Source organism: Apus apus, chromosome 2 (assembly GCF_020740795.1).
Source record: "Apus apus isolate bApuApu2 chromosome 2, bApuApu2.pri.cur, whole genome shotgun sequence".
NCBI classification, from domain to species: domain Eukaryota; kingdom Metazoa; phylum Chordata; class Aves; order Apodiformes; family Apodidae; genus Apus; species Apus apus.
Genome location: NC_067283.1, coordinates 140,115,558 through 140,135,225, shown reverse-complemented (window position 1 = coordinate 140,135,225; position 19,668 = coordinate 140,115,558). Strand labels below are relative to the sequence as shown.

The window sequence follows — 19,668 nt, the reverse complement described above, 5'->3', positions numbered from 1 at the left end:
GTGCCCCGATCCAATATCAGAGGAAAACAATCAAGTTTTACCATAATGTCTGGTTTCTGTGAATACCTATATAGAAGGCATATATTCAGAAGCAATTAAATGATTGTGTAAAGTTGTCTGAAAATTAAGTAGTAAAGTTTACTTAGTTTTATAAAAAAAATAATAAGTGTGTAATAGACCCCCCCCGCATGTTTTTTAATGTGAGGATATTTTTCCTTGAGAGTGTTTGCTGCTTTGTTGGTACAAGGAATGTTAAAGAGCCAATATCAAGCACCTGTATAACAAATCTATAAGTGATTAATTTGTTTTCAAATAAAGACTTCCACAGAATTTTCTCATGAATACATGTATTACATAATAATCTGTCAATCAGACAATGAGATTCACTGTGTGACACTATCCCCAGTTCATAGATCTTTTCAGAATTTGGACTATAATTCTGCAGACATTCCCATTTCACTTGCAGTCATGAAATTATATAAATTTCTGGTATATACAGATTAAATTCTTTTTCTTCAACATATGTGTGCATGAATTTCTTATACTGTCAGTGTCTGCAGAAACAGAGGGCAGAAGATTTACACGTATGCATGTAATTTAAAAAGCTTAAGGCATAGGTGACAAAGGTAGAGGTATTAGGAATGTATTTTGAAGGTGATTGTTTAAAAGACATTATTCAAATTCTGTTTATCAAAGACAAAGATGGAGCAGAAAACTCCGCTGTCTGTACAACATGCATTTTTAGAAATTCGTCATTGCAGACATTGGTCGGTATTTTATTTTTTTGTGTATATTACAGCATTTTCTCTTTGATATTAACTTAGACTCTACAATATTGGAGATCCTAGTGTGTCAGGAAATAATATTATCTGCTGGCGCAGGGTTTTTCACAGCTGATTGGATTTCCCAAATCTATTAAAAATCCAGCTTCTGACAATAATCAATACTTTAACTGCAGAAGACCAGTACATTGGCCAGCAGTGTATTTAGTTAGTTATGCTACAGACATGAGGAATCTTAAGGAGATAGGTATAAAAAAAATTAATTTAACAATATGTTCCTATCGCTCAAATTTATCTCACCTGATAACAGCTTATTAGTGTTTGACTTTTATACTGCTGCTATTTCTTTGCTGGTTTTTGGAGGTTTTTTGTTAGCTGTATTAACTTTCAAGTGTTGAATTTCCAGATATACCAGATCTTATCTTTCAATGAAAGCTGAGGAAGTAAGTATTTAGAGTTCCTAAAATCTTACAAATCCTTTGGTCATACACAAATTTGGAGCATTGGGTAGGTGACAGAAAGCAGCAGAGGATGTGAGACTGACATGAAAGTTTGGTACACTATCAGATTGATGTGGTTTGGAGTCAAGGTCAATAGTGGCTATTTGGACTCAATAAAATAAGTTATGAAATCTTGAGAGTCAACTTCAAGCTGCTGACCAAGCCCACTAGGTAGGTATTTTGAAAAGCTAGCAAAACTACTGCAAACCAAAGCAGACTAAAGATTGGCTATCAAGTCTCACTTTGAATTCCCTTATAAACATGCCCTTATAAAAAGTCCATCTTCAGCTTTCCTGTAGGCCCCCTTCAGGTACTGGAAGGTCACTATAAGGCCTCCTCAGAGCCTTCTCCAGGTTGAACAACCCCAGCTTTCTCAGCCTGCCTTCATAGGAGAAGTGCTCCAGCCTTCAGATCATCTTTGTGGCCCTCCTCTAGACTCGCTCCAAGAGCTCCATGTCCTTCTTATGTTGGGGGTTAGAACTAGACACAGTACTCAAATTGGGGTCTCACTATAATGGAATAAAGGAGAGAGTTGCCTCCTTTGACCTGCTGGCCACACTTCTTTTAATGCAGCCCAGGATATGGTTGGGTTTCTGGGCTGCAAGCACACATTGCCAGTTCATCTTTAGATTCTCATCAAACAAAACCCCCAAGTCCTTCTCCTCAGGGCTCTTCTCAATCCATTTTATACCCAGCCTGTATTTGTGCTCAGGGTTGCCAAACCCAGGTGCGGGCCATTGCACTTGGCCTTGTTGAACTTCATACTGTTTGCATGGGCCCAACTCTCAGGCCAGTATCAGACCTGTGTTTAATAAAATAGATATAAAATTTGGAGTAATTGCTTGATGGAGTTCAGGGTTTATTTTTGTGCATTTTAATAAATGACACATTCCATTTCTATCATGTCTTTTCTCACAGCAAAATTTTGTGGTGACCCTGGCATACCTGCTCAAGGAAAAAGAGAAGGCAAAAGCTTCATCTATCAGTCAGAAGTCTCTTTCATTTGCAATCCTCCTTTTATTTTGGTTGGCTCCAGCACCAGAATTTGCCAAGCAGATGGCACATGGAGTGGTTCTTCTCCACGATGTATAGGTAAGGTGGCACTCACATAATTGAAATTTCTTAAAATGCTTCTTTATCTTTTCCTGCTAAATTAATCTAGGAGTTTTCAGCGATTTTGTATTATTCTGTTGTTATTGGTACTCTCTAAAAATCAATATACTTTTTTTTTTTGTTTATTGGCTTACTGCATGTTGTTGCATGAGCTTCATTTTGTGATACATTCATGCATTTAATTAAAATTCTGTAATTAGTTTTGTCTTCAATTTACTGTAATTTGTCTTTAAGAACCTACTCGCACAGCATGTGAAAATCCAGGAGTTCCAAGACACGGGTCACAAAACAACACCTTTGGCTATCAGGTAGACTATACTATTTTTTGTTGACTTGCTTATTAAAATGGTTTTTTATTACCTCAAAGTCTAGAAACTTCTTATTAGAAGTCCAGAAACTGCTCATGCCTTATGAGAGCTGGTTGCTGGAGTGTTGCTGTGTTTCCTTATTTCTAGCTGTAGGTTTACATTGACCTTGTGTCCCTATTAGCAAAGCACTACGTGAAACCCTGGTGATCAAGTTCTGCTTGGTTTCACCTTGAAGAAATGTATTAATGTTCCCTACCGTTTGTCAAGCAGGCTTTTTCTCCTTAGAAGTGTGTATGCTGTGTGCCAAATTGCTTATGTAGACATAATCTAAAAAACAGTGGATTTTTTTTCCTGCTATCAGTTCTGTTGTTATGTTTGGAAATTATGTGGCCACGAATGAATCACAGAGTCACAGAGGTTGGCAACCACCTCTGAAGAGCTTCTTGTTCAACCCCCTTTCTCAAAGCAAAGTCAGCTAGAGCAGTTCAGTGTTCAGGTGAGTGTGAATATTTCCAGGGATGGATAATCCACAGCCTCTCTAGGCAATCTGTTGCCAGTTGACCTCCCTTAAGTGAAAATGCTTTTTCTTATTTTTAAACAGAACTTCCTATGTTTCAATTTATGCTTATTGCATCTTATCATTTGGCACCGCTGAAAAAAAGTCTGTCACCTTGTGTGCCCCCAGTAAATTTTGATACACACTGCTAAGATTCCCCTTGAGCCTTTTCTTTCGCAGGCTGGACAATCCCAGCTCCCTTAATCACCTTTGTTGCCCGTAACTGGATGCAGTGTAGTATACCCCTGTCTCCCTTGCACTGGTAAGCCCAGCAGTGGACCAAGCATCCACTGGTGTCTCACCAGTGCTGAGCAGAGAAGAATCACCTTGTCCAAGCTGATGCCTGATGCAGCACAGGTGGTTGTTTGCCACCTTCTCTACAAGATTGCATCACGGCAAATGGTGTTTGTGTATGCTTCTGTTGGATACAGAATTGTGAAATTGAAAATGCCTCTGAATTTCTGATTTTTTGAAACACACGAAACAGTGGCATCAGCGAGATGTTTTCATGGGTGAATGTTGTACAGATTCAAAAATGTGCCCTATAATTTGCTAGAAATCTGATAAAGCATCTGCAAGCAAACTACAAAAGAGGCTATAGACTATCCTGCTACCTCTGTGTTTCAGCTCCAGACATGAGAAGAGAACTAGGCAAAAGAGCTACCAGCTCTCTGATAGTATGGGGTGTCTGTCTAGTAGCAGAAGTTAAATAAAAACTGTAGATTGCCAAAGGTGCAAGAAAGAGCTGACTAAAATTTGAACTGATTTGCAACTTGAAAGTAGTTTTTAAAAACAGTTTAGAGCTAAAGACTTCAAAGTTCCATGGCCAAAAATATATTTGATTTGTCTTTTTGGTGGCCTTTACACAGTGCTTCTCCTGCTTAGTGATTGTTTTAGAAATCTCAGAGTTTTCAGAATGTGCTAGATCGGAATCATGTGCGAGTGGTATTATAATTGCCTCTGTTTGCTGCAGAAAATTGAGTGTTCTTTCGTGTCAAAATGGAATATTCAGGGGGAGTCCCTGGGTTAACTTCCTTTGTGTATAATACATTATTATGCTAAAGGACAACTCTTTATTCAGCTTTGTAAGAACTGTCACAGTTTTTCTAGCATATTAATGAGCTTTCTACACTGAAGAAGCTAATGCAGACATTGTCATTTGTGGTGTGATTCTTGTAGTTGTGAATGAAAGCATCACTCACAGCTAGCATGAAACTGTCAAAATACCAGGCAAAATGTCAACTGATAAATAATTTCTGAAAGAAGTGTGGCTGCTGGCAGAATTTACACCCTAGATCCCACAGTTGTGAGGTTAATACCTAGCAGATTTAAACTGTATGAGCTATAGTCTCCTTACCTAGTCAGCTATTGTATCTTCACACTGATATGGTGAATTTGGTTTTGTATAGTAACTGTCTGCATGCAGCTTCTGGTTAATCTAAATATGATTGCTTTGTCAATACAAAATAGGGTAGAAGTATCACTGGTACAGATGCAGCTGAATTTAGCTCTTTATTCGGTGGAAACGACAGTCAAAATTATCAGTTCTAGACAAGTTATTGTAGATCCTGGAAAGCAATACTACATTAGCATATATTTAATAATGTTATGACTCATTTAAACCACAAATATGTTACATATGAATCTATATATATGTTTACTTCCTGTATGAATGGGATAATAATGACTTTTGCTTCCATCCATAGCACAAAGGTAAAAGAATGAAGTATAGGAAAATGCTGAAGATTAGATGGCTTTGATTTCCTTTAGTCAGATAGATCAGTTCTCTAGCATTTGAAACCATAGACCAGAAGAGCTTATGCAAAATTAAGGAAAATGTTTTGCAATTGGCAAATCAAATGCATAACAGTAAGTTGTTAATGTTGAAAATACAATATTATTTTCTGACTCTAACCTGGGGTGTTTTGGGTTTTTTTTCCTCATTTAGGGGTTTTCTGAGATTTTATATATTTGGATTGTGTTTGTTTTTTTGTAGTTTAGTTTTGTTCTTGGCATTCTTTTAACGCCCTTAAATACTTGACATTTAAACTACTAATAAAAGAGTGACTTAATTGTTAAGTAATCAGTAAGTTAGCTCTCTGTCTTGTTCAAAAAATCAAGCTGTAGCTTGACAGTAGAATTCAGATCTTCATATGTGGACTCCTGTTCCAAGTGCTTTTCAACCAATTACAATACTCTCTCTTTTACCCGACTATATCACTGGTTGTCGCTTGCTTTTCATAATACTAATGTCAAGTCAATGTCAATGTGAACTTCCATGACACTATTTTTTAGTTCTTGTTTTTCTCCCAGTCTTGTTTATCTGTTTTCTTACCTTATTCGTTGCATTGAAAGTTCAAGCATATATAACATAGTTCCAGCCTTCACTGAAAAGCATATCAAAACCTGACCTCCTGTAATCCACACTAACAAAAGCAGAAATATCATCACCTCACATTTGAATGTTGTTTTAACTGTTAAATCAGAGCTTTGTAACAAAGAGGTAATAGAATTTTACATGGGTTTTATTATTTGGTATTGAGTGCAGCAGACAGAAACAGAACAGCTTTTGCTGTGTTCAAATAACATCAAAATACCAGTTCAGTGCTACTTAGACATCAGGCATGGCATTTAAATGAGTAGCATCAATGCTTTAATTGTTATGAATATGTTCTTCTAGGATGTTTCTCTGTCATCTGAGTATTTTTTACGTGACGGATCTGCCTTAACTTTGTGTTACAATGGAGACAAAATATCTTTACAACTTGGTGGATACTGACTTCATCTGTAATCTGGAAAATAAATTGCTCCTTGGAAAGAAACTGTGGTTTTGAAATATTTCTTAAGATATATTGCTAGTAACATAGAAAATTGCTTATAGCACTTTCATCATAAGCTGTTGTAACATAAGATTCTACTGAATTGAAGAAACAGTTTACAACTGCTTAGACCAATCAGTCATATAGGTAAGATTTATTGCTTCTCCCACTTTTCCAACATATGTTTTTGTAGAAATTCAACTACTTTCCGCTACATTAAAAACTAAAGGGAGTCAAAGGGCAGTCTAAATTTTGAAAGAAAAATATCCACATTACAGTAGTAGTAGCCATGTTGTATCTTGGGTTCTATTTTCTGAAATACCATATGAAACTTGATTTGCAGATGTGGAACAACCTTGCAAATAAACTCCCGTGAATCTAATGCTTAGAAAAGCTTTAATGTTGATTGCATTGTAGAATGAAATTTCAAGAGAAGTGCTATGCTACCACAGTAAAACTATCTCCATTAACACAGTTGGCATCATCACTGCATCAATGGAAATGTAATTTAAGCCGTATCAGAGAGCATGTAATTTTCCTGGTTCCTTCTGCTTCTCAGGATCCTGAGATCTGTGGCTTCAGTCTGGTATCAGTGGAGGATGTTAGTGTCAGAATGGCATGCTTCACTGGCAGGAAGCCATGGTTTTTGAGCACATTTACACCACTTCCACTGCAGTTCCACATTGTATTTCAATCTACTCTATAAGGCACATTGCACCTCTGTTAGATACTTGTTCTATTTTACAACTGGAAATTATTTCTTTTTGATGGAGCCCATATTACGGCTGGCTTTCTGGGCTGTAAAAGTTAGTGATAGTGATTTTTGGTATATCCAAACCATAATAGACACCATGGAAAAAGGAGCTGTGGAACAGAGATGATCAAGTAGTATACAAAGAGTTCATTTTTTTCTGGATTAGATGCACACATTGTTGCACATAGAGCACCTCTTCCATAAAAACAGAGTACGGTAAACAAAGATATTGCCTGTGTTTCCCTAACTCTCCCAAATCGTGCTTCTATTTGAACTGTGTAACATCACATTTGAACAGATCTGAATGTCTCAAGACTGGAAATGTTTTAACACCATAGAAGGCTGCATTGTAGTGACACCTGGTGCCTCTGGCACAAGAATATTGTGAAATAGACTTCCTGTAAAGTTTTTTAAATTATTTTCTTAATTTTTAAGTAATTAAATATTGCTTGCAATATTTTTCTTCTTTTTTCTTTTTTCTTTTGTTTTTTTCTTCAGGATCAGGGAGTGTCATTCCTTTATTTATTTGTTTCATTACCTTGAATAGCATGGCAGCACTTCTAAAAACATCTTCATCATTTGAGCAGCTTTTGTATTTGTTATGCTACTTTTGGCACTTACTTATATAAAGGTTGTGTTTCCCTGCCAAGGATAATATAGGTGACATCCAGGTGTTTTTTTTGAGGAAATACGAACAACAGTTTAACTTAAAATTATTCTTTTGGATAAAAAGTTGGTATTGCAATAACTGGTTGCAACATCAGCAGCGGTTTGGTTTGAGTTTTGTTTGTTTGCTGTGGGGTTTTTTTTGGTTGAAGTGCTGTGGGTTTTTTTAATTGTGGAATGCTAGCAACTCAGCCTTTCCACTTGGCAACTTGAGGCATTTCCTTATCTCACCGATATATTTCTGGAACTAAAGAATTTATTTCATGGTTAGGCAACCAAGCTTCAGTGAAGTCATAAGGCAGGCAGAGCACTAATGAAAATGGGCAGACAGGGAAAATAAAATTTGTACATTTCTTGGTTCTGTTCTTTAGATGAACAGTTTTCCTTCAATGTATCTGTCTAGCAGAAAACTCAGTTCATAAAGAACTCATCCAAAGTCATAAATATGCAAGTAAAGAAGAGAGAAATGTTACAGAAAAATTTTAAACCACACCTCCTTCCAGTTTTCATTGTTACTCATTGAGTAGTTCTAAAGACTTGGACATGATATTCCAGCGCTTTCAACACATGAAGCATTAACTTTTTCTTCATCTCATTCTTGATGAGTAAAATTACAATATACTGAATTTTACTGAATATGTTGAATTCATGTTTTTGATCTATTGATTTTTCATTCTTCTAAAGAGATTCTATACAATGAAATATTTATTTTTGGTAATATCTTACTAAAAAGTAGGTGAAATTTTCTGTATTGCAGTTATCTGATTAATTCAGTATTGCCCATATTTAAATTATGTTGAGATAATATATGAAAGATAATCACATTGTGACAACTGCTGAACTTGGAAAAAAAGGCACTTTATTTTTTAAAAAAATGTATCACATAAAATGTTAATTGAAAAGAAGTGAGGTAGTGTAACTAAGCAGTTAAAGCAGTACAATAGCTACTTGTAGAGATGTTATTGACTACTAGAGATTGAATTTCTAACTTAGTTACAGTTTCAAATTAGGTATCTGAGTGTAAGGAACCAAATCACCTCTTCACCTCATTGACTTCCATGATGTCCAGCTACTCCACATTACATTAATATTTTTTTCTTAAATACTTTATATTAGGGAAGACTGTATAGTCAGCTTTGAAAGAATAAAGGGAAAAGAAAATTAAGTTCCTATTCAGATGTGTATTAAGAATCTACATTTCCCTATTAAGCTGAGGTCTGGTTTTTGTTGTTTTGTTTTTTTCTTTTTTTTTTCGTATAAGCAAGGGTGAAAGGGTCCTCGTTTTAAAGACAGTGTCAAAGTATTATCTTCCTTGTTACCTAAAGATTTAATAGAGCAGGTGTTCCTTCCATAGTTGTGAATGGAGATTGCTTTGCTAAAGGCAGATGACTGAAATAAATCTTTCATAAGACTTGTATTTGTTGTAAAGTAATATATTGGTGGTTGTTTTTAACCAAACTCTTTAGCACACAATAAAGTACTTGGATTTAGCTTTCATTGTTTCCCCACTTTGTGCTTAATTGTGGAAGTGATTTAGTGTATTTTCTTCAAAATCTTTTAAAAGTAATTACATTGTCTGCTGAGCACAGTAAAGAGAAAAAAAAAAAAACAACAACAAAAAACAGATGTATTTTTAATCACATACTGTTTGTAGTTCATGGCTACTATGAGATTTAATTCTGATGAGAAGCTTGAAATGGAATAGTACTGTAAAGTTTCATATTACTACTTGTAGCAGTTAAATGCTGTTTCCCAGGACGGAACATTTTACCTTTGAGAATTGATTTGAATATAGTGTTATACATTTAAAGAAAATAATTTTTAAAAACCCAAAACCAGAACTGTAAATGTGTTGTCTTGTTGATACATGACTAGATAAATACATTCATACAGGTCAGTGCAGAACAGTAGATGTGATCTATGCACGTTAATAATATAGTTAACTATTCTCAGCATGTAATGAGCTATTCTCTGAATGAAGCACTTGTCATCTAATTTTTCTGGTTTTGATGGAAGTTAAGAATTACTTGCATTTTCATCAATGTCACCATGACTGGACATGCTGAACAAGTTTTCAGTGTAATGTTTGTGCAGAAACTGTTTCTGACTAAAGAATTCTATTTTCCTTTTTATGCAACACATACCCATAAGAATAATAATTAAAAACCAATCTCAGATGAATTGCTATTGTAAAGTATAATGTACTCGTGTTCCAGTTTCTATTATGTGTTTTATAAAGCATGATTCTTTTCTACTTCTTGTCATCAAAAAAGAGAATTAAAATATTATAGGAACATTGTTGTTTCTGAAGCATGAGCCAGTATTGTTGATTAGGCTTTGTGTGTTCTAATGAAATATTTCTTATTATAATTTGTGAATTCATCCAGCACTCCACAAAGGGTGTCTAGTTCAGCAAAGGTCCAACAGAATCTATTACCTGTTTCAGCTCTGTGACTTCCCTAATTTGCTGCAAGATTGTATAACTGACCTCCTTGGTCCAGTGCTAGGAAGCCACAGTCAGGTTGTTTTCCAAACTCACAGTGCCTAAACTGTTCCAGACCAAAAGTAACACATCAGAGAGATGAGCAGATGAGGTTTCAGTTCTCCTCCATGGAGGATTTCCTCCATGGGAGGACAGCAGTTTTAGTGAGAATGAAGCAATTTTTTATTTCACATCAAAATGCTCTGTGAAATTAATTTACTTTCTGCAGAAAGAGAATCACAATTTATTGAGCCTGTATTATGTGAAGCTGTTAAATTTGGAAAAAAAATCCAACTAACTGATATTTCCTGATGACAGTACTACTATGTTTTTTACTTTTCAATAGGTGGGAAACATTGTTCAGTTTCAGTGTAAAAAAGGACACTTGCTCCATGGCTCAACAACAAGAACTTGCCTTCCTGATCTTACATGGAGTGGAATCCAGCCAGAATGTATACGTAAGTAAATTAGAGATTTTTGCTCTATCCATTTATTTATTTTTAATCTAAGCTATTTAGCTACAATAACATTGTTATAAAGTTAATTTATATAGTTTTATTAACCTAAAGTTAATACAAATTTGCATTATCAGTTCTCAGCAGTTAGAAGAGTGGTTTTGGGAATGAATTTTTCTGTAATAGCCTATGGAATTAAACAAAAACAACAATGCGAAATAATAAGCATAACAGACAGCTCTTCATCCAGAGAGATGCTGAAAATAGTAAGTTTCTATCTAAAAGTGTGCAAGCCTTCTAATGAAGACAGTGAAAGAGTTGGGAGGAGGTGGTGAGAACAGGACATGTAGGAAAGCTCTGCACAACCCGAACTTGTACTGGAGTGGATAGTTGTAATTCGTTCTAGTAAAGAGTTTCAGCTGTTTCCATGTTTCCCAACTAAGGACTCAGGGTATTCAAAGAAGGAAGGAAAAAAGGTTTTGTAATTGGATTTTTATTTCTTATTCATTTATTTCTGAAATTGAGAGAATAGTCTTGCTTCACTACAGGAAGTAGCATTTCATCTCACTTCGGTAAATAGTGCAGATTTACTGAAGGTATAACATACTGGTTAATCTTTCTAGTCTTCTAGCTATCCAGCTGTATTTTTCTGAAAATATTCTCACCTTATAAGGTCTGATCTTATAAAATTACTTCAGTGTATGGAGACCATATCCACAGAATGAAACATAAGTGTTTCAGTTGGCTTCCCCCAAACAAACATCAAATCAGTAGCTCAGTGTGTTCAAAGGTGAGGTATACTCTGGGAGGTATGCTGGTTTTTGAGATAACACAAGACTCTCGATTCTAGTGAGTTTTGAAAGTGTAAGACGCTTTGCATGAGATTAGGAACTGTAAATATTTTTCCTGCCTGATACTGAAAACGTACCTCACCTACAATTTCTTCTTGACCTTTCATAATGTTTTCCAAATGATCCATTTATTTACTGTTGTTCAACGCTACACAGATATTGTAAGTCATGTAAGTCACAAGACAAAATTGCTTTTAACTGTGGTAAGATGTGTGCTTTTGTGTTTGCATGTTCAGACAATTAATTTTAGTCACGCAGTTGTGTTTAGGTTGGTTCTCGGTCCCTTGAAATTTGAAGGTCCATTTTCAAGAGTATTTACAGGCTCAGGAAAGTAATATATAGAGTATGTAGTAATTTTTATTATGAATTAGAAATATGTTACTATGTTATATTTATTGATGCATTGTTTTGGGGTTTTTTTTTACATTACGGTCAGAATGGGTATGGATTATTTTTTCAGAAATATTTTCACCATTTTGACTGAAGGATATTTTGTCTTTTCTTTGTAGCTCATAGCTGTAAACAACCAGAAACACCAACTCATGCAAATGTTGCAGGAATGGATCTTCCCTCACTTGGTTATACATTGATTTATACTTGTCAGCCAGGCTTCTTCCTGGCAGGAGGATCAGAGCATAGAGCCTGTAGATCTGATGGTACATGGACTGGGAAAGTTCCAGTTTGTGAAGGTAAGATCTTCTGTTTTCCACTGCATCTTTCATCTATTGTACTTCAATGATTCTCTTTACTTGCAGTCTAATAAGGTAAGGCAGAATGGCAAGGAGAATTAGGAAGGACAACATCTAAGAGGATAACTTTAATCCTTTGTCAGTAATGTTTAATGGAACATATCCTTCCATATACCTGTCTTTCATTTGCATGCTCAAAAATGCCAATTTAAGATATAATTCTCGAGGCGTAATTCTTGGGTAACATCTACTTTTAGACTTCTGACTGAGTCAGGTATGGACTACATTCTCAAAAGCTCAGAGGAGTAAGAAACTTGATGTTTTTCCAAATACCTACTAAACTTAGATTAGGATAATTTTATGTACAGAGATTGTGTCAGTTGCAAGACAGCTATGACAGTTGCTGTCCTACTATTAAATAGTTGCCATTACAGAAACACAGTGGGATGACTTGAACAACTGGAGGCTGCAATAGTTGGCTACAAGGTCTTCAGAAGGAACAGTCAAAGAAGGACAGGTGGTGGAGTAGTCCTGTATGTTAGGGAGGTTTTTGATTGACTAGACCTTAGTGATAGTAAGGTTGAGTGTTTATGGGCAGGAATCGAGAGGAAAACCAATAAGGCAGATATCATGGTGGCAGTCTGATATAAACGACCCAACAAGAATGAAGAGGCAGATGAAATATTCTGTAAGCAGCTGGGAGAAACCTCACGATTGCTAGACCTGGTTCTCCTGGGGGACCTTCAACTTCCTGATACCTGCTGGAAATATAACACAGCAGAGAAGAAACAGTCCGGAGGTTCCTAGATTGTGTAGAGGATAACTCTCTGACACAGCTGTTGAGGGACCCCACTAGGGAAAATGCCTTGCTGGACTTGCTGTTTGTCAATGGAGAAGATCTTGTGGAGGATGTGATGGCTGGAGGCCATCTTGGGCACAGTGATGATGAAGTGATAGAGTTTTTGGCTCTTGGAGAAGTAAGGTGGGAGACAGCAGAACTCCTACCTCGAAGTTCCAGCAGGCAGACTTTGGCCTATTTCAGAAATTGGTTGACAGAGTCCCTTGGGAGGCAGTCCTGAAGGGCAATGGAGTCCAGGAAGGCTGAACATTCTTCAAGAAGGACATCTTAAAGGTGCAGGAGCTGGTCATCCTCATGTACCAAAAGACAAGCCAACAGGGAAGACCACCAGCCTGGCTGAATAGAGAGGTCTAGTAGCAACACAGGGAAAAAAGAAGAGTTTATAGCCTTTGGAAAAGGGGTAGGCTGCTCAGGAGGACAACAAAGATGTGAGGATATGCAGGGAGAAATTCAGAAGGGTTAAGTCCCAACTAGAAATTAACCTAGCTTCAGCTGTTAAAGATAGAAATGCTTCTACAAATATGTTACCAGTGAAAGGAGGACTAAGGAGAATCTCTATTAGTCATTGGGTGCAGGGAGAAACATAGTGACAAATGATGAGGAAAATGCTAAGGTGCTTTCTTTGACTCATTTTTTAGTAGTAGGACCAGTTGTTCACTGGGTACCCAGCCTCCTAACCAGGAAGACAGGGATGGGGAGCAGAATGGAGCCTTCATAATCAAAGGGGAAAAGGACTAGCTACAGGCTACACTACTTAGACACACATCAGTTTATGGGACCAGAAGGGATCCATCCAGGGTTATTGAGGGAGCTGGTGGAAGTGTTCCCCAAGCCACTTTCCATTATCCAGCAGCCATCTTGGCTATCCAGGGAAATTCCAGTTGACTGTAGGTTAGCAAATGTGATGCCCATCTATACAGAAGTCCAGAAGACTGATCCAGCCTGTTAGTCTGACCCTGGTGATGGGGAAGGTTATGGGGCAGATCATCTTGAGTGCCATCACACAGCACACACAGGACAACCAGATGATCAGGCCCAGTCAGCCTGGATTTATGAAAGGAAGATCCTGCTTGATTAACCTAATGTCCTTCTATGACAAGATGACCTACTTAGTAGATGAGGGAAAGGCTGTGGATATTGTTTACCTGTACTTTAGTGAAGCCTTTGACACTGTTTCCCACAGCATTCCCCTGGAGAAACTGGCTACTTACAGCTTAGACTGGTGTACTCTTCTTTTTAAAAAGTGGCTGGATGGCCAGGCCCAAAGAGTTGTGGTAAATGGAGTTAAATCCAGTTGATAGCTGGTCACAAGTCGTGTTCCCCAGGGCTCAGTGTTGGGGCCAATTCTCTTTAATATCTTTATCAATGATCTGATCAGTAAGTTTGCAGACAACACCAATTTGGGTGGGAGTGTTGATCTGCTTAAGTGTAGGAAAGCTCTGCACAGGGATCTGGACAGGCTGAAATGATGGGCCAAAGCCAGTTGTATGAGGTTCAGTAAGGCTAAATGTGAGGTCCTGCACTTTGGTCACAACAACCCCATGCATAAAGGGCATAAGGGGAAACCTAATACCTCACTACAGCTACCTGAAAGGGTCAGCCTCTTCTCCCAAGTTACAAGCAATAGGACAAGAGGAAATGACCTCAAGTTCCTCCAGGGGAGGTTTAGATAGGATACTTGAAGAAACTTCTTAAATGAAAGGGTTGTCAAGCACTGGAACAGGCTGCACAGGAAAGTGCTGGAGTCACCATCCCTGGATATATTTAAAAGATGAGTAGATGTTGTGCTTAGGGACATAGTTTAGTGGTGGACTTGGTAGTGTCATATTAACAGGTGTTCTTGATTACCTTAAAGGTCTTTTCCAACACAAATGATTCTATGATTCTATTCTAATATTGGAGGATGCCTAAAGTCCCAATTAGATGTCAGATTCACTGCATGGAATTAATCCATGGGATTTAATATTATTTTGTATTTGTATATAAGCAACAATAGGATACTTGGAAGCAAAATATTTCTACTTTGTTCTTGATGTTCTGACATTTTATTTTCTTTTTGATTTTTACCACATGCTTTGTCATGGCATGGCATGAAAAACCTCGTGGCAAAATCTTTTTGAGAATGGAGTTTTTCATTTCAGATAAGAAACATACTCAAGTATAGCAACTGTTTGGAATTTGATTTCCTGAATAATTAAAGCACCTTTCAAACTAATACCAAATCTTTGAGATGTGGTTACCCCCAGTCTTTCAAAGGGTATACAGCCAAACATTGCCACTTGGAAGAGAAACACAAAATTAATATTTTGTATTACTAAAAAAAAGAGGTGTCCTGGCATTACATGCTGGGCAAGTGCTGGGGAAAAAAAAACAGAGGTTTGGAAAAGTGTTAGAAAGAGAGCTTCCAGGAAGCTTATGGTATGTTCAGTACTCAGGAAGTATTATCGCAGGCCAAATGTGATTCATGGATTGTATTTTGATCCATTAATTTTCTGATGATGACATTGAAACAAGTAGTAGTAACTGTTCTCTCCGATAGTAAGAAACTTTATGGGAATTTTTTAAAGAAAATATTCAACAGTAAATATGAGTGTATCTACTTGTCATATAACTTAATTTTCTAATGTCCTGAGAAATTGTTCCAGAAATGCAAAATTTCTAGGATCAGAGGTCTTGCTTCTTGCTTTTTAGTAGTGGAGAGAGCTAAGAATGAGCAACATATTGTAAATTATTAATTGTACTTAGATAAAGTAAAATACCTCTTCAATATTTTCAATTTTACCTGTTACAAAGGAGTGAAATATTTCTTTCTCGTGGAAGGAAGAACACCAAGTCAGGTTGTTCACCTGTATATGTGAACTTCTCTAAAAATTACTTGGAAATGGATGAAAAGAAGTAAAACGTTTGGAGTTGAGAGCTCTGAAAGGCTCCATAGAGGAATTACATCAGAATTTGGTCCTTAAAATGCAAAACTACAGTCTTGAAGGTCCTACTCAGGAAATATCTGGACCTAGAAATGTTGTATTTGTATTTAAATTTTGTATTTAAATTTTATTTTGTATTTAAAATTTAAGTTCTGAGCTTGACTAGAAATATATCCAGCTTTACAAGGGTAATTAACTCAAAACATTTTTGTACTAGAGCTCTTTGGAAAGTATGATCTGGGTATTTCTAACCTGATCTTGATATAATCAAAAAGCTATGTTGTTGAAGCTCACCTTCCAAGTCAACCATGTTCACTGAAGTTTAGAAAGTTTATTTCAAAACAGAGAGGAAATAGAGATTTATCAATCAGTTGTAGCAGCCCATGAGAACTTTTCGTTGCATTTAAACCCCTACCTTTGTTCCTTGTCAGTTTTAATCTATATACCAAGAACAAGCCTTCTGTAATAAGCTAAAATTTATTCTCAATAACAATATTTTCAGTACTTATGCTAAGGCTTCCTTTTTATGCAGAAAAATACTCCACTCAGGGACAAGGAAGTTGCTTTTCTTGTCTATTTTTTTTAGTGTATCCATCAGAGAGAAGAGGTCTGGATTCAAAGGCGCAAAATACAAAATACTGAAAAAACTATTGGAGCAAGGAATAGAGTCTAGTGCTTCATGAGAGCATTCTACATTAGGAGACAGAATTATGTGTCTTCTTTATAGCCCAGTGAATCCAAATTAGTTTCTGTGAAGTATATTAGCTTCAGCCGCAGTATATTACACTGTCCCATTGAATTTAGTTCATCGTCTTCATCAGTGCGAGAGTTCCTGCTCTGAACAGAGAAGAAATGAAATTCTTCAGCTTCCAGTGCTTGACTTACCTGAGGAGCTGGAGATACTGTGGACAGCCTCTATTGTTGCTATTCTTTAAAGAAACAGTGAACTTCTCCTCCATTGTTGAGATTAGGCATGCATCTTTGTTTTTCAGTCTTGAACACGAGATGTCTCACTCAGTACTGTTGAAGATAATTAAGTCCTGGAGAGGAACATGCTCTTGTTATTTTTATCTTCACTGCTTGGTGTTACATCACTTCCAGTCAAGGAAGCAGTGCTATTTTATGTGAATCCTCATTTAAATGACATAACTTGCCTTAGATGACATATCAGAAGACACTTCGCATATTAGGTGCATGGGGATTCTGAAGTGAAAGCCTACATTGTTTGGGTATTGAAATAAGTTGGTAGCATCCGAGTGACCAACTTAGGAGAAAATGTGGCAATGGAAGAAATGAGTGGGCTCCTATGATACGTAGGCTTGATACTAGCTGAAATCTTACTCGTATTTGAGTTTGAAACATCATCTTAAATATTTTACAAGAAAGAAATTCCATTATGGAAATAATTGTCCTAGTTTCTGAGTAACATATTTGCTACTAATTTGTCATCGTTCATTGTTTCTAACAGCTGGTTCCAAAATATTAGTAAAGGATCCCAGACCAGCTTTGGGAACACCAAGTCCCAAACTAAGTGGTAAGTACTTTAAGATATATATAGTTTTGAGCAATCTCTGAAGAAAAGACACTAAGAATCATTTCAGTGAGACCGCCTTGAATGGCTTACAATGAATAAAGGAAATTAGATTAGGATTTACATGAACATAATGAAAACATTATTAATTGAATTTTTCTCCAATGTTAAAGTCTGTCCAGACTATATGGTATTATATCCATATAAAATTTCTTACTGATACGTGATGAGAGTTGTATTGGTTTCACTGAAATCACTGAGTTCTGTGTAAGATCCTATGCAATTAACCCATTCAGAAACTGTGTTACTCACTGATAAAGACACGTTGTTTCACAATTTTTTTCACAGTCTTGCACTTCCTATGCGTATTGCTAATTTCAATTTATATACCTAAATACTTCAGTATTAGCCTTAAAATTACCTTTTGAACAAGCTAATTTTAGCTTCAAGAAGGTAGTCTCTCTAACTAATTAATATCAATACCAGTCTTATCTGATAAAAAAAGGCTGTCCTTGGATGTACTGAGTAGATCCAAGAGAAACCTTTGTCTGTCCACTGAAGAGACATTTTGAAGAGAGAAGTCTTCTTAACTAAAATGAGTCTTTCATAACCTTATTAGGTATCTATCAATAACTAATAAAGTTTTAAAAGTAATTCCTTAGCATAGGGAGCTTTGGGGGGCTTTATGGGACTTTTTTTCTTCTTTTTTTTACAGCTTGTACACTACTTTCAAAACTGTGTTTGTCAATAATGTACTGCATGTAAGTCGTATTTTGAGGGTTTTTGTTCAGAAGCTTTTTTGTACAATGTCAATAATTGCAAATAAAGTACATAAAAATCAGCTTACCTGAAAGTAAGGAAATACATTTCAGGCAGATCACAAATCAACAGCACCAGACTGTTTGCACCACAAAGTTTCCTTGCTTGCAATTTGCAGACCCAGGATCTAGGTGTTTTCATTTGTAAAAACCTAGAAAAGCTATTTTACCCTCTATGGGGTAGACAACCTATCTCTCTGACCCATAAAATAAATTATAAATGAAGGCTGCCAGGTATTCCAGTGTGCCCCAGTCTTGAATTTTGGGATATCATGAGAGAGGAAAGGGGCAAATACTCTTCTGTATTTATCTGATGTGACATGCCAATGCACACACAAACCCAGAGCTTGAAGTTCAGTGTGAGTGACTCCAAATAATGTGAAAGTACTGATTTTGAAGAGTCAAGATGTGTTATAGGGCTAAGTTTGATACATTGCCTTTGGAAATTGTAGTTAACGTATCCTAAGTCGCCTTCAATTTGATTCCTTAAATGGTATCTCATGTTAAGATTTTAAAGATTTGCGTGTATCTGTTTTTACCACATAGGTAATGTTAATTTTTTTAAAAACCATACTATTGTTGGAATAACATTACTGAAATTAATAATTTTACAGCTGCATAATGATAAATATTAAGTGTGAAGTTATAAATCTAGTGTATTTATTCTCTGAGCCGTCTATGATCTCTTTTTAATTTTAAAAGAATGGATTTCTTTTTTTCTCCTGGTGAAGCTCATAACATTTTTACTCATTTGAAGAAAATTCCTTAAATAAATTTCCTTTAGAAAAATTTACTGGGTAATAAAGAAGGTGCTTATGATATTTTAATGTAATCTTAATATGGTTATAATTTTTTAATATCTAAATTGATATTATTTTTTTACAAAATTTTACTCTAGCTGTATGTCCCTGCCTGTCTGTGGTGGCATGGAAAAGATTCTTCAGTGAGAGGAATCTGATCTTTTGCTTACAGCTGTTAAATGAGATACTGTGAAGTTGGTTTAATTTTAGGACATGTCCCTATTTGTGGAAAGCAGCAAACGAAGGCACAGTTGTAGTTGTGCTCTTCAGTACAAACACATCTCTTTCACAAATGTTCTTGCCAGATTTCTGCGTTTTATATGAGAAAATTATGACTAATAGATTTTAAAAAGTAGAGAAAAGGGTAAAGTAGAAAAAATGCTAATATTTATATTTTGTTGGTTTCTTGACTTTGTGACTACTAAATATTGCAAAATATATTGAAACATGTTTGATGTCTGTATAGTTCCTGATGATGTATTTGCCCAAAATTATATATGGAAAGGATCTTACAATTACAAAAGCAAGAAACAGCCCATGACTTTGACAGTCACCAGTTTCAATGCAACTTCAGGAAGAGTAAATGCAACACTTACAAACAGCAATATGGAATTGCTACTATCAGGTAAGGGATAAGAAGAACTCATTTCCATTTAATTTTTCCTGTCTTGCATACATTGGTTCCCTGTAACTTTAAGCATAACGCTTAAAATTTTAACATCTTCTGGAAACTTTCTTATGTTATCAAAGAAATACTCATT

General features: G+C 36.1%; 1 protein-coding gene across 1 annotated transcript in view; it reads left to right on the top strand.

The window, feature by feature from the left end:
• Window positions 1-19,668, top strand: part of CSMD3 (CUB and Sushi multiple domains 3) — a 558,931-nt gene that overhangs the window by 522,977 nt on the left and 16,286 nt on the right. The window contains exons 62-67 of the mRNA XM_051611448.1: window positions 2,201-2,374; window positions 2,630-2,703; window positions 10,327-10,438; window positions 11,796-11,975; window positions 17,227-17,292; window positions 19,374-19,532. Of these exons, the coding sequence (XP_051467408.1) occupies window positions 2,201-2,374; window positions 2,630-2,703; window positions 10,327-10,438; window positions 11,796-11,975; window positions 17,227-17,292; window positions 19,374-19,532 (765 nt within the window). The remainder of the gene's footprint in view (window positions 1-2,200; window positions 2,375-2,629; window positions 2,704-10,326; window positions 10,439-11,795; window positions 11,976-17,226; window positions 17,293-19,373; window positions 19,533-19,668) is intronic.